The sequence below is a fragment of the Triticum urartu genome, chromosome 2A (assembly GCF_056163025.1).
Source record: "Triticum urartu cultivar PI428250 chromosome 2A, HENAU_Tu73, whole genome shotgun sequence".
In the NCBI taxonomy this organism is placed as follows: domain Eukaryota; kingdom Viridiplantae; phylum Streptophyta; class Magnoliopsida; order Poales; family Poaceae; genus Triticum; species Triticum urartu.
This window is the reverse complement of record NC_141874.1, coordinates 747254866-747268704: the sequence shown is the minus strand read 5'-3', so window position 1 is coordinate 747268704 and position 13839 is coordinate 747254866. Positions and strand designations below refer to the sequence as shown.

The 13839-nt window shown below is 45.0% G+C and overlaps 2 protein-coding genes across 2 annotated transcripts; one reads left to right on the top strand and one right to left on the bottom strand.

The window, feature by feature from the left end:
• Positions 1-368: 368 nt before the first annotated feature.
• On the top strand, positions 369-8774 carry LOC125527822 (katanin p80 WD40 repeat-containing subunit B1 homolog KTN80.4). The gene is made up of 18 exons (XM_087545414.1): positions 369-759; positions 1183-1313; positions 1699-1816; positions 1920-2146; positions 2373-2475; positions 2951-3021; positions 4177-4251; positions 4338-4481; positions 4581-4809; positions 4913-5818; positions 6337-6393; positions 6465-6580; positions 6788-6910; positions 7295-7369; positions 7459-7571; positions 7737-7856; positions 7938-8006; positions 8189-8774. Exons 1-18 carry the CDS (start codon positions 726-728, stop codon positions 8253-8255), a joined length of 2778 nt encoding a protein of 925 aa, XP_087401540.1. The 5' UTR covers positions 369-725; the 3' UTR covers positions 8256-8774.
• Positions 8775-9097: 323 nt separating this feature from the next.
• Positions 9098-10199, bottom strand: LOC125540316 (auxin-responsive protein IAA26-like). Its single transcript, XM_048703924.2, has 2 exons — positions 9743-10199; positions 9098-9619 (listed from the first exon to the last, which is right to left on the bottom strand). Exons 1-2 carry the CDS (start codon positions 9926-9928, stop codon positions 9269-9271), a joined length of 537 nt encoding a protein of 178 aa, XP_048559881.1. The 5' UTR covers positions 9929-10199; the 3' UTR covers positions 9098-9268.
• Between the last annotated feature and the right edge of the window lie 3640 nt (positions 10200-13839).

Below are 13839 nucleotides of genomic sequence, written 5' to 3'. Positions count from 1 at the left end.
AAATAGTAACTACTGACTAAATCATCGCCCTAACCAATGAGAGCCTACCCTAGCTAGAGAGACCGCTAGCAAAAAGATACCCAACAAATTCCCTAAAATAAAATAATCATCGTTGGCGGATGACGTGGGAGCACAACGGAGCCAGTGGAATTGGAATTTAAATTTGAATTTAAACAGCTAGAGCTAGAAGGAACGAACGAAATTTAAAAAAAGCCAAGGGAGACAAGATCCATCTCTGTGCTGCCCCGGTTGTTTAATGAGTGAGCAGCCCCGGAGGGACCCTTTGTTAATTCAAAATTTTCGAGGCAGCCCCGTCTTCCTCCTCCTGGAGCCGCTCCCCCACAACCCCACCCCCACCCCCCACCCCGGACGGTGGGGACCCAGCCCGACGACAGCTCCATTTCCCCCTCCCCTCCCTCCCCACCAAACTCGAATTCTCGCCACCGCATTCCCCGCACCCCCCGCACACCCACCTTCTCCCTTCCGCATCTCCCGCAGCGGCGGCGGCGGGCCCAGCAGCGCGGCGGCGGCGGCGGCGGGTGGCGGCGCCGGGGTTTATTTATTCCCCCGCGGCGGGGCGAGGCGGGGCGGAGGGCGTGGTTGGCGCCACGGGATAGGCGGGGGCGCGAGATCCGTGGCGGCGGCGCGATCTGGGAGGGGCATGAGATTGGGGCCGGCGGCGCGGCGGTGAGGCGAGGGCGAGGCGCGGCGCGGCGCCCGGCGGCATGACGACCAACACCAAGCGCGCGTACAAGCTCCGTATCCTCGATTCCGTCCAGATTTTTTTTCTTCCGCGGGGCTCTTTTTCAAATTGTTTGTTCGGGGAAGAGGTAGCTGCATTGCGCGAGTCCGTCTGACCGATGCGTCCTCTGCTGTCGCGCTCGTTCCGCTGATTGAACGAGCCTGCTCCCCGAGAGGTTCTCCGCGTCTCTTCTCGCGGTTGACATTGGTAGAGTGCCGCACGACTTCGTGGCGTGGGTGAGATTTATTTTGGTGTGATTTATCGAGTAGCGTTTCGATTGCTTCATGTTGGGCTGTTTGGTGCTTGCTGGCTAGTTCGTTGGCGCGTTATGTTGGTTTTAGTGCTGATTGCTATGAACGCGGCGTGTTCATGGAATGCCTCAAGTTAATTTCCTTGCTAAAGTTGCGACATTGGGTTGCCTTGACTCTCATTTGCCGTAGAGGAGTTTGTGGCGCACGCCTCCAATGTCAACTGCCTCAAGATTGGGAGGAAGACATCGCGAGTCCTTGTCACTGGAGGAGAGGATCATAAGGTTAATCTTTGGGCTATCGGGAAGCCCAATTCGATATCGGTAAGACTATTCTTTTGCTGACTCTAATAAGTATCACCTAGTCTGCTGAAGGTGATTGCGTAGTTGAGTAGGCGAATAGTACCCCGAACTCAACCAAATGAAACTCTTGACTGACCCTTGAGATGATTGCTAGATGAAAATTTCACCAGCATAGCTGTTGATGACTTCAGCATGCTTCTCTTCATGTTGGTTTTCAGTTAATGTTGATATTGTTTTTATGTTAACTTACTATCGACCTACTAAATGAATATGTGTCTGAGAAAGGTCACTGTAGTTATCAGAAGTTTCATATATAATGTCTTTAGTTGATGAAATAGTTAATTTGATTCACCTTTTTCCTACGATTAACTTGACTCGCCTTCTTTCTTATTCTTTGGTTGTACAGAGTTTACCAGGGCATACAAGTGCTGTGGAGTCAGTTGCTTTTGATTCCACAGAAGTATTTGTGGCTGCAGGAGCAGCCAGTGGCACAGTAAAATTATGGGATCTAGAGGAGGCGAAGAGTACGTAACTATGGATGCATGACTTAACCTATTTGTGTTTATGAACATCCATGCTGTGTCATTATCTTTTATTATTTGCATAACTTGGTGGTTATGTGTGCAGTTGTCCGCACGCTTACTGGACATAGATCAAACTGTATGTCAGTTGATTTCCATCCTTTTGGGGAATTCTTTGCCTCTGGGTCTTTGGACACTAATCTGAAGATATGGGATATAAGAAGGAAGGGCTGTATCCACACATACAAAGGCCACACCAGAGGGGTGAATGCTATTAGATTCACACCTGATGGCCGTTGGGTTGTGTCTGGCGGTGAAGATAGTGCAGTGAAGGTAAGATTTGTTAGCAATGCTTTTGTGTATTTCAGTTGCTAGTTTTGGTCATGTGGTTTCATTTCTTTCATAATCCTTTGGATAACACACCGTATACTTGTGCTTATAATTTAGTATGAGTTAAATTTAAATTCTCAGCACACAGCCTATCTTTCTTGCACTTAAACTCAGCATGATCATTACATCTCCTACTGTATTGAACTCACAATCAGTTTTGCCTTGGCAGATCTGGGATTTGACAGCTGGAAAGTTACTGCATGAGTTCAAATCTCATGAGGGTCAAATTCAGTGCATTGATTTCCATCCCCATGAGTTCCTTCTGGCAACAGGTTGGATTCACAGTTTATAATGCCGACCTGTCATCTATATGTTAACTTTTCTTTGCCCTTTTTGTTGTAGTAGCCTAGTAGCACTTTTTGATACTTTATTTAAATATCGAACTTCTGTCTTTCCTCCTTGTTAGGGAAAACACTTAATGCTCATTGAGAACGTACATGCTATTTAAAGACTTGGCCCGAAAATGAACCATTATAGTAATAAGTTATATATTATACATACCGGCCCACATGCAATATTTTGACTAGGCCCACCTATCAGTTTAATTAACTTCCCTTTGTTTACTATCCGGGATTGCAAATGTCAAATTGTCTTGTTCTGACATATTTTAATTTGTTGCATCTGTCATGTATCTCAACCTTAATTTCCCTATCAGCTATTTCTGTCAGTGTATGAAGTTATCTTTGCCTGTCCTATGTCTGATTTGCAACTATGAGTTTATTACATGACACTGGTTGGCTCACTCAGGTTCAGCTGATAAAACTGTCAAGTTCTGGGATTTGGAGACCTTTGAGTTGATTGGATCTACTGGACCTGAGGTATATCTTTTTATTTGACTTTCCTTGAAGATTATCGACCCTACCCAGTTTAACTTTGTCAAACATTGCAACCCAGAATTTTCTTTAAGCTTGAGCTCACTGGTTCCAGAACTACAATGTAGGAGAATGAATGTTGGTGTCTCTTTTATTTAGTCCCAAAAGTACTATCTGAAAGTTCAAACAGGGGGGAAACACCTGAAAGCCTCTTTCCTGTGTTTGAAGGAAAATAGAACTAAATAGGAAATACATGCCACGATAATGCTCATGACATCGTTGAACTTCTGTGATGCTCAATGCCCTAAATCACATTGCCATATGTTGTGGTCAGCATCATGTCTTTATGTCATTAGCTTTACACAAAGTAATTACCTTGTGGGATGTTCTAGTACATATGCTTTAAAAATTAGTCAGGGTTGGCAATTTTAGATAGAAAACTTTGTTAACTTTAATCCAGTGTTGTAATTGTTAATGGTACAATAAGGATTACGATACTAGCCTGAATATACAACCAGTACCTTATGTGCTCTCTTAGTGACAAGTGCAATATATGGAAAACTGGGGCTGATATATAGACTGCCAGAAGATGTTCTACAGAAAACAAAGAGATTTGAAATAACACTATTCATATGACCACATATCAGTTTAACATGTGCTTTCTTTGTTTTTTGCTTATTTTCTCTACCGGTAAGCAACAGGATGTAAACATCGTCTCCCCAATTGGTGGCTCCAGCAGAGACCTTGCCTCCAATTTCATTAGAACAACAGCCAGAGTAAAACAAATAGCACCTTGGCTGGTAGTTGGGACACTATTTACTCAATAATAACATTAATCGGTTTCTCCCTTCTGAGTCACTGAAACAGTACAAGAATGGGAAGGAACTAATATCACCTCTAGCCTACCCCAACTTGCTTGGGGACTAAAGGCTTTGTTGTTGTTGTCTGAAAATATCAACCATATCAATTCAACTTACTTGGCATTGGTCATGGCAGGGCTAAAAATAAACCATATCACCCTTCAAAACTAAATGGATTAGTTGTAATCTCCTCCATTGATCTGTACTGAAATTTGTTAGCTTAAATGAATTAGGTGTGCTGAGGTAAGACCCCTTATCATATTCATGTAGTTACTTGCTAATGTTTCTACTTGAATATCAGATGACAGGTGTACGATCCATGACATTCAATCCCGACGGAAGATCTCTGTTATGTGGGCTGCACGAGAGCTTAAAGGTAGCATTGCTGTTTCCTCATGTGACTGTTACTGCAGACTTTTCGTTTCCATGTCTTTCAGAGGTAACTTCTCTTAAATTAAGCAGGTTTTCTCTTGGGAACCAATAAGATGCCATGATACTGTAGATGTGGGATGGTCTAGACTATCGGATCTGAATGTCCATGAGGGAAAACTTCTTGGTTGTTCTTCTAATCAGAGTTGTGTTGGAATATGGGTTGTTGATCTAACGGTATGTTATTGGCTTCCCAGCTATGTTTCTAATACCAATATCTTATTCTCTGTCATCTCTTGTTTTTAGTTGACTGATAACCAAACAATCAATTGGCAGCGCCTTGAGCCACATGCAACTAGTACTTCAGCATTACTTAATGGCCGTTCTGAATTGAAGACTTCATCAGGTGGCACTATGCCATTACAAAACGACAGTGGTTCAAGGGCTAACATAGGGCGATCATCAGCTCTACAAAATTCAGAGAATAACTTAAAAGCTTCTACAGGAAGGCTCTCAGTTTCTCAAAATTCAGATTCTGCACCCAAAGAGATTAAGCCGACAGCTCGTATGCCACTAATCTTCTCTTTTTAGACATGTTTGTAATTTAGTGTTTGAAACGCAGCATATGTCTAATCTGTACTTTGTCTGTTCTTGTTATGATAATGAAGCAAGTGGCTTGGTCCCAAGCACTCCTCAAAGGGTCGGAACTGGCTCCAGTACTAGAACAGCTGGAAATTCAACTTATGCATCTGGTGGCACCACATTAAAGAGAAGTTCACTGAAGAGTAACAGCACTTCTAATCTTCATAATTTCAGTAAAACTGACGTGGTGCCTGCTGCTGTTATCATCCCAAGAACTAGCTCAGGAGCAGAGCTTGGTACTGGTTCAAGAAGTTATGCTGCTGATGTGGCCCCTGTTCTTTCAAAGGCAAGCAGAAGGGCAGAGCCGGCTACTGATCCTAGGACAGAAAGTGCTGATGTGGCACCTGCTGTTGTTCCCAGAACAAGTTCAAGAATGGAAATGGCCTCTGATTCAGCACCTGATGCTGTTTCTAGGGTAGGCAGAAGGTTGGAATCTGCTGCTGATTCTAGGAAAGAAAGTGCTGATGCAGCACCGGTCGTTCCCAGGGCTACTTCAAGAATGGAAATGGCCTCTGATTCTGTACCTGTTCTTCCGAAGGCAGGCAGAAGGTTCGAGTCTGCTACTGATTCAAGAAAAGAAAGCACTGATGAAGCACCTGTTGTTGTTCCTAGAGCAACTTCAAGAATGGAAATGGCCTCTGATTCTAGGAGAGAACCTTCTGCAGGAAGAGTATCACCATTTAGGATCCAATCAAGGTATGCTGAACCAAGGAAATCAACCAATGTGAAAGTTGATATGGACAAAGTTGATGTGGGAAGCAAAGATACTGAAAGTGACGACCTTACTTGTCAAATATTTCTTCCTCGGAGGAATGGTGCTGTTCAAACAGTGATTCCCGAAGAAACTCGTGAAGATGTAAAACATGGTTCAGTTTACAGGTCGGGATTTTCAGGTTCAGCAGAATCAAATACGAGCCACCGGAATGATAATTGTATGATCCTTGCCCTTAACATGCTTATCTGTTTTATGGACTGCTGTAGTTTGATTTGAATTGTTTCACAGCCATTAGTGGTGCCTGATTTACCTAAAAAGTAGTTCCTGCCTTCTTGCATCATGTGCTCGAAACAATGATTCTTGTGTGAGTTTGATGAAATTTCCATTCCCTTTTGTCCTGTACTGATTCAAGTGTTAGGAACAACTAAATTTATTCATTCGAGGTTCTTCAATTATTTCTGTAGGTAGATGTTTTCCATATGCAATAGTTGCCAGTGAATTTGAAGAACCTATTCGTGGAACACTGTTAGTTTAATCTTGTCTATGTTTGGCTGTGAAAACTTGTGCTCTAAATGCTTTGGGAATTTTCAATTCTGTTGTCAAGTTATTAGATTTCCTTTGTGTTTTGGATTCATAAGTTTCATTTGATAAATCATGTGCACAATTTAAAAATTACCTGTAATTTTCATGTACAACTAAGTTGTAACTGCTTGAACATTTGGTGCTATTTTGCAGATGTTCCTAGAATGCGTAAGCCAAGAGATAACTGCTACATTGAAGTTTCAAGAGCAGGTATATAATTTGCTATACTTTGGTGCTTGCAATAATTTGTTCTTCAGGCCTGAATCGTATAGTATTTCCAGGAAGAACAAGATCAATTGTTTCTAATTGGGAAGGCAGGGATCAGTCCCCAAGTCACGAAGAACCAACAACAAGCAATTCAGCGTTGGGGGCTCCTAGAGGCCGAATATATTCATCTGTATGTGAGACAACCCATACGCTTTTAGAACATTCTGTTTATTTTTTGCTCTGACTGTTAGATTCAATGCACAAGTCTTTTCCATTTAGTTGTTCCATAGTTGATACTGTTGTTATATCATGTTTAACAAATTGGAATTTGGATTTATTATAAGAAGGAAAACTGTAAACAAACTAATTTCTGTAACTTCTTTTTTGCCATCTGCAGAGAGGAAGCAGTCAAGCAGCTGAAACTAATATCGTAACTAGCGAGGAAGATGTTTTATCTGTTCTAATCGAAGAGCATGATCTATTTTTGAGTTCAACACGGTCACGGCTGACAAAATTGCAGGTCTGTATGGTGCTTCACTTTTTCTTTTGGAGTGTAATATTGTTATTCTTCAGGGGAAACAGGACATCCTAATCTCGAATGTTCTCAAACTAACAGTGTTACATTTAAACTGACTAAGATATATGCTGCATGCTATCAATAGAATGTGAAAAATATATAAATGTATGCAGTGTCCTATGTCATGGTATTCCAGATTTGAATAGAGTTCGTTTCTTCAGAATGAAATATGGCTGGTTGAGTTAACTATGTTATCAGTGTACCACGATCTTATTCAGCAGACCTGTGAACGGATAGTCTTCCAAACATGACTGCTAACAGACTGTATCTTGCTGCCTCAAATGTTTTAACTGATCCAAACGTGTATCGAATGTATCTTACTCACAGATTCTGCACCAAATGTGGCAAAGAAATGACATCAGGGGTGTTTTCTCAGCGCTGGAGAAGATGTCCGATCATGCTGTCAGTACTCTGCAACCTCTTTTTCCTGTTCTGCATGGAATAACCGTTGCATTGTTGATTCATAATTATAAGATTTCTGCTAACTCCAGGTATGTGCTGATATGGCAAGTGTTCTGATGGAGAAAAGCGAAGCCATCACACTAGATTTATGTACCACTATCCTGCCTGTCCTTGCTGACCTTTTGGAGAGTAAAACTGACAGGTAGCTCTTCTTGTTTTGTGTATCGGTATGATTATGTTCTGGGTTGATTTACAAACGGCCATTACTCGTACCGAAGTTGTGATTGATTCATATATATTGTGTTACCAGGAATTGCCATGTCACCCATTTGTTTATTTATTTTTACATTGCAATAAATCTTTGCAGGCATGTAGCCGTATCACTGGAACTGGTAGTGAAGCTTGTCAGGACTTTTGGGCCTGTAATACATTCAACAGTGTCGGTTGGTCCATCTTCTGTTGGTGTAGATCTTGAAGCAGAGCAAAGGTATTGTTTCAGACAAATGTTTTCCTGATATGCCATCACTAGAGATTGCCTTATGTTATTTTACTTGTCTTGTCATCGTAGGCGGGAGAGGTGCAACTTATGCTTCATAGAACTGGAGAAAGTTAAAAATAAGCTTCCTTCCCTTATGAGGTACTGGATAATCTTAATATTTTTATTGAAAATCTTAGTATGATATACATTACTGGACATCGTCTTCTAGCTGTACCACCAACTGTTGGTATTGGAGTTTTGGACCAGCACTATTCTGAACTGAACTCGTAAACGAGTTTGCCCTTTGTGATGCTCATACTTAGTTACTTTTCTGTTTACAGAAGAAAAGGGGCAGCTTCAAACACAGCGCAGGAGCTCAGTCTTGTCTTCCAGGAAATTATGTCGTAGACTGAGCACACATTCTCAATACAAACACACAGTTGAATGGGAGATGCTTTCTTTCCCTCTGGTCGCACGATGGAGCGCTGCTTGTTTTCGTGCGCTACCGTGAAGCCCTGAGGTCACGCCCTGTGGTAGTAACATTTTGTTGCTACTGATCCATGCCCTTTGTACAACACTAACCCTTATTGATTTGGCATCCTTGCCATTTGAAAAGAGAAGCCGCCAGAGCATCATCTTTGAGCCATAACGCGGGGTGGTGTTCCTTGCGTCATGATTGTTTCACCGGCCGGTTCGGAAGGTGTTCGTTTGGTCTCGACCTCGAAGTCAGAAGGCCTGCCTGTAAATGCTGTAGCCTCTCTCGCTCTGCTTGTGTATCAGCTTGCTTTTTGGTATGGTAGTTTGTTGTTGGGCTTGTATGATGTCTGGTCGATGCAGTGACAAGATTGACGAGTGAGTGTGTGTGTGTGGATCCGATACATGTACAATTGTACACCATTTTTTGTTGAAGAGTTTTGACACATTTAACTTTTGATTTGTCGCGCTGTCTCCTGGAAGTGTGGAACGATTCTCGCTCTTGTTGGTACAATGAATGTTTGTGGCGTATTTTTCTTTCTTTTTTCATATGTCGCCTATCTTGTTCAGTTTGCCAAACTGCCTACACTTTTTCTGGCTTTGGTAGAATATATATTTGTCAATTAGCTTCTTGTTTTTTTACAAGAAAAGTTTGTTTATTAACTCATGAGCTAACAAATGATCTATCTAACTTAACTTTGGTGAATCAAATAGATGCTTCTTCTCTGTGACCGACCGAAGAGAGACTGAAGAATGCTCATCGTCGAGCAAACAAGTTAACAAGGCGCAGTTCTTATTCAAGTTTCATCCAAATTTCTCACCATAAAGTATCATGCAACAGCACCAAACAAGATGTAGAAATTTTGCCAACATAAACGCATCTAAGAAAAACACCAACGGCAATGATGACACGACATGGAGATGTCGCGTTGCTGCCCTAACTAGCTCTAGCTGCTTGTCACCGTCGTCGACCGTCTCATAATCCTGACGCTCCTGCAGTCGGAGACGAACATGTCCCAGGGGAGGTCGCCGGCGAGCAAGATGTCGCCGTCATTGTCCTCGTAGGCCACGGCCAAGTCCAGCATCTGGCCGGCCAGGCCCAAGAGCGCCGCCCTGAGCTCCCCGTGCCCTCCGTACGCCCTCAGGTCCACCGTCCGCTGGTACCGGGCTCCTTCCACGCTCACCTTGACGTACTTGCTCTCCGCCGCCACCGCCGACGCGCCGCCGCTGTCCGGAGGGCCGAGCCGCAGCTCGGCGTCAACGGCCTCTCCCTCCATGGATGGGCTCGGGTGGATGGCCTGCAGATTTCCCAAAAAAGGAGGTCGGAAATGAGGAGGGTAAAGGTAAACTAACGGTTAGCCTACGGCGAACGGGGGTGTGGCATCCTTCTTCTTGCTTAGGAAGGGGAGCAGAAAACACACCCTGGAGGGTCGCGGGCGAGGGCGAGCTCCAAGCCGAGGGTCGTCGGCGCCGTGCCGACTGAGCCCGCGCTGGCCGACGGTCGTCCGTAGCTGGGGATAGCCGTCGCCGGAGCTCACCGATTCCATCGAGGGCAGTCGCCGGCGCGAGGTCGGAGGAATGAAGACCGCCTGAGATCTGGGCTGCATATATAGCCGGAGGAACGCGCGCGGCCGTCTCCCGCCCTCCCTCTCCCTCACCCTCACATGGTCGCTGCAGAGAATGGACAATCGGCGTCATGCGCTTGCTGAGCCGAGAATGGCAGCCCAGTCATGCCGATATCTGGCTGCTGAGCCGAGAATGGCATGCATGCGGCCGCAGCTGGGCATCACGGGTATGTGTGGAGAAGAAGAAGAAGAAGGAGGCTGGGAACATGCATGCAGAGAAAAGAGATCCATCCGGGCTGCACCGTCCCGGCGTTTTTGGCCCTCGTTACGAAATGGAAATTCAGGTTGGCCGGGGAGGGGAGGGGAGCCACCAACAATTTCCATCCATCATCATGTGTGTACGTGCGTCAGTACGTGTGCTCGCACCATCGTTGGTTCGTGTCCTGATCAGCATCAGCATCTGCATCAGCATCTGCATCGTGCGCTCGCCTGGGCCGTGCAGTGGGCTGAAAATGGACAGTCGCTGTCATGCTCGTATCTGGTTGCCGACCCCCAAATGGCAGCTCATTCACGACGCTCTTCTCCCCTGCCTGCCTCTGTCTCCTCCTCCGTGGCCCTCACGCCTCAACAAACACCGACACGAACTTAATCCGAGTTAATTGCACGGAAGTATCACACTTACACGTTGTACGAATCAATATCATTAGTGTTTTCTTTTGCACGTACTCAACGTACGTGGGCCTCCACGCAAGCGAGCGCATGCATGCATGTACGTACTCGGTGTGCGTGGGCCTCCTCTCGCGTCGCATCGTGGCAAATCGACATGTACACACAGAACTACTACTCCCTTTATAGTGATCTAAACGCTTTTTATACTGTATTTCTTTACGGAGGAGTATTATTGTACGAAAGTTGGTGCGTAGCCCACATGTGCGCATGAATGCACGCAGGGGCGAATCTACTAGGCATGCTTTAGCAGGCTTAAGCCTGCCCTCCAACAAGAGTAATTTCTTTTTTACTCCCCCGTTTCTAAATATTTGTCTTTTTAAAAATTTTAACAAGTGACTATATACGGAACAAAATGAGTGAATCTACACTTTAAAATATGTCTATATACATTCGTATGTGATAGTCCATTTGAAATCTCTAAAAAGACAAATATTTAGAAACGGAGAAAGTAGTACCAAAGATTAGACCCCAGCGCAGCAAAACTGCTGTTTCCCAGCCCATCTCAATGGCATAATTACAGTTGAGCCTACCCTACATTTACTCTGTAGATTCGCCACTGAATGCACGGCCACGGCATGTGTACGTACGATCGGCGCCACCCACGTCCCCGTCGTCGTCCATGCACGGTCTCCGCCTCCGTACGTCGTCGTCGCCGGGGCCCTCCCAGATATCTCGCTCGGTCTGCTGCTCCTCCTCGCGTCGAGCGCCAGGACACGTGCGTCGTGTGCTCGCTAAGCTCCTGTGTCGCGTCGCGTACGTACGTGTCCAGGAGTACACACTTGGGCTTAATTCTTTTTTTTGACTTATGGTCCTGGTGCTTGTAAGACGAAAGACATTATATATGGTTGCAGTAAACGAAATCAAAGAGGAAGCTCTCTAAAATTCCTTTTTTTTCTTCATTATGTGGTTAGTTTAGTTTGCGTGCCTGCCCTCCCATATATACATCGAGAGAGGAGCTGGCCCGGGAAATACACTTTGGTTCCTGGTTGCATATACACTCTATATGAGTATTTTTAATAATTAAACAAACAGTCAAAATAGTTCAAAAGTATTTTAGGATTAAACTTGACTTTGTTTTGTTTTGCACTAGTATATAAATTTTCACGGAAAAAAACCAACATTGACTTTAGGGCAAAAAACACAAAATTTATTTGCTATTATAAGTCACTATTCGCACTATTTTGACCGAAAATTCGTCTTTTTTAGGAAGAAGTCAAAGGGTGATTTTATTTTTGTGAAATTTTGCTCACAAGTAAAAATGAAATCAAAGAGGAAGCTCTCTAGAATTCCTTTTGTCCGTTATGTGGTTAGTTTAGTTTGCGTGCATGCCTTCGCATATATAGCGAGAGAGGGGCTGGCCGATGGTTCCGTGCTCGCGAGGACAGGGATGGCATGGTGGTGGGTGGAGCTGCTGTGTCCGTGTGATGCCCGTATAATTAAGCTACAGCAACCTCTGCTAATGATGCCATGGCACCATGATTACTGTTGTTAATCTCGTGTTAGATCGAAATCGATTCAAATTCAAATTTTAAAAATAAAGACAAATATCAAAAGTTTTCAAACATTAAAACTAAAATGTTTCAAACTGGGACAAATAAATCCTAAGTAATAATGGTGGAGAAACCACACTTGTATAAAATGTGTAAATACTCAAACATGAATAAAGTAGTAGCAAGAACAATTAGTTAAATGATTATAAAATAATAAACAATACAAACTATTTTATTTTAGGTGACAAGTTCATTATGGTAGTGGCTTTAGTATTAATAATATTTTAGGTACGACTTGGGTATTTCATAAAAATAAAAATTAATTAATAAAACAGAAAAGAAGAAATGAAAGAAAATAGAAAACAATAACTAAACAAAAAAAGGGGACAAAAGGCCCGCTTCCCCACTGGGCCTCTTGGCCCAGTCGGCTCGGCCGACCACGCCGGCCCAGCCAGCCCACCCCTCCCTTGCTTAACTCCCCCAACACCCACGGGAACCCTAAGCCCACGACCGCGCATACCCCCACCCCGATCTCTCTCTCACCGGCACCCCCTGATCCAGATCGGATCGGGCGCCTCGCCCTTGCGCCCCTCTCCGGCGCCCCGTCGCTTGTCGTCAGCCATAGCCGCTTCGAACCTCCCCGCCGGAACCACCCCGCCGCCCGCCGTCATCGGCGCCGCTGTTGGGGAACGTAGTAATTTCAAAATTTTCCTACGCACACGCAAGATCATGGTGATGCTTAGCAACGAGAGAGGAGAGTGTTGTCTACGTACCCTCGTAGACCGACAACGGAAGCGTTGACACAATGTAGAGGAAGTAGTCGTATGTCTTCCTGATCCAACCGATCCAAGTACCGAACGTACGGCACCTCCGAGTTTTGCACACGTTCAACTCGGTGACGTCCCTCGAGCTCTGATCCAGCAAAGTGTTAAGGGAGAGTTTTGTCAGCACGACGGCGTGATGACGGTGATGATGTTCTACCGACGTAGGGCTTCGCCTAAGCACCGCTACGATATGATCGAGGTGGAATATGGTGGAAGGGGGCACCGCACACGGCTAAGGAACGATCACGAAGATCAACTTGTGTGTCATGGGGTGCCCCCTTGCCCCCGTATATAAAGGAGGGAGAGAGGGAGGTGCGGCCGGCCCAAGGGATGCGCCTGGAGGAGTCCTACTCCCGTCGGGAGTAGGACTCCCCCCTCTTGCCTTGTTGGAAAAGGAAGGGGGAAGGGAGAAAGAGGAAAGGGGGGCGCCGCCCCCCCTTCCTTGTCCTATTCGGACTAGGGAGGGAGGGGGCGCGCGGCCTGCCCTGGCCGGCCCTCCTCTTCTCCCTTAGGGCCCATGTAGGCCCAATAACCCACCGGGAGGTTCCGGTAACCCCCCGGTACTCCGGTAAAATCCTGATTTCACCCGGAACGTTTCCGATATCCAAATATAGGCTTCCAATATATCAATCTTTATGTCTCGACCATTTCGAGACTCCTCGTCATGTCTGTGATCACATCCGGGACACCGAACAACCTTCGGTACATCAAAACACAAAAACCCTAATTACGATCGTCACCGAACTTTAAGCGTGCGGACCCTACGGGTTTGAGAACTATGTAGACATGATCGAGACACGTCTCCGGTCAATAACCAATAGCGGAACCTGGATGCTCATATTGGCACCTACATATTCTACGAAGATCTTTATCGGTCAGACCACATAACAATATACGTTGTTCCCTTTGT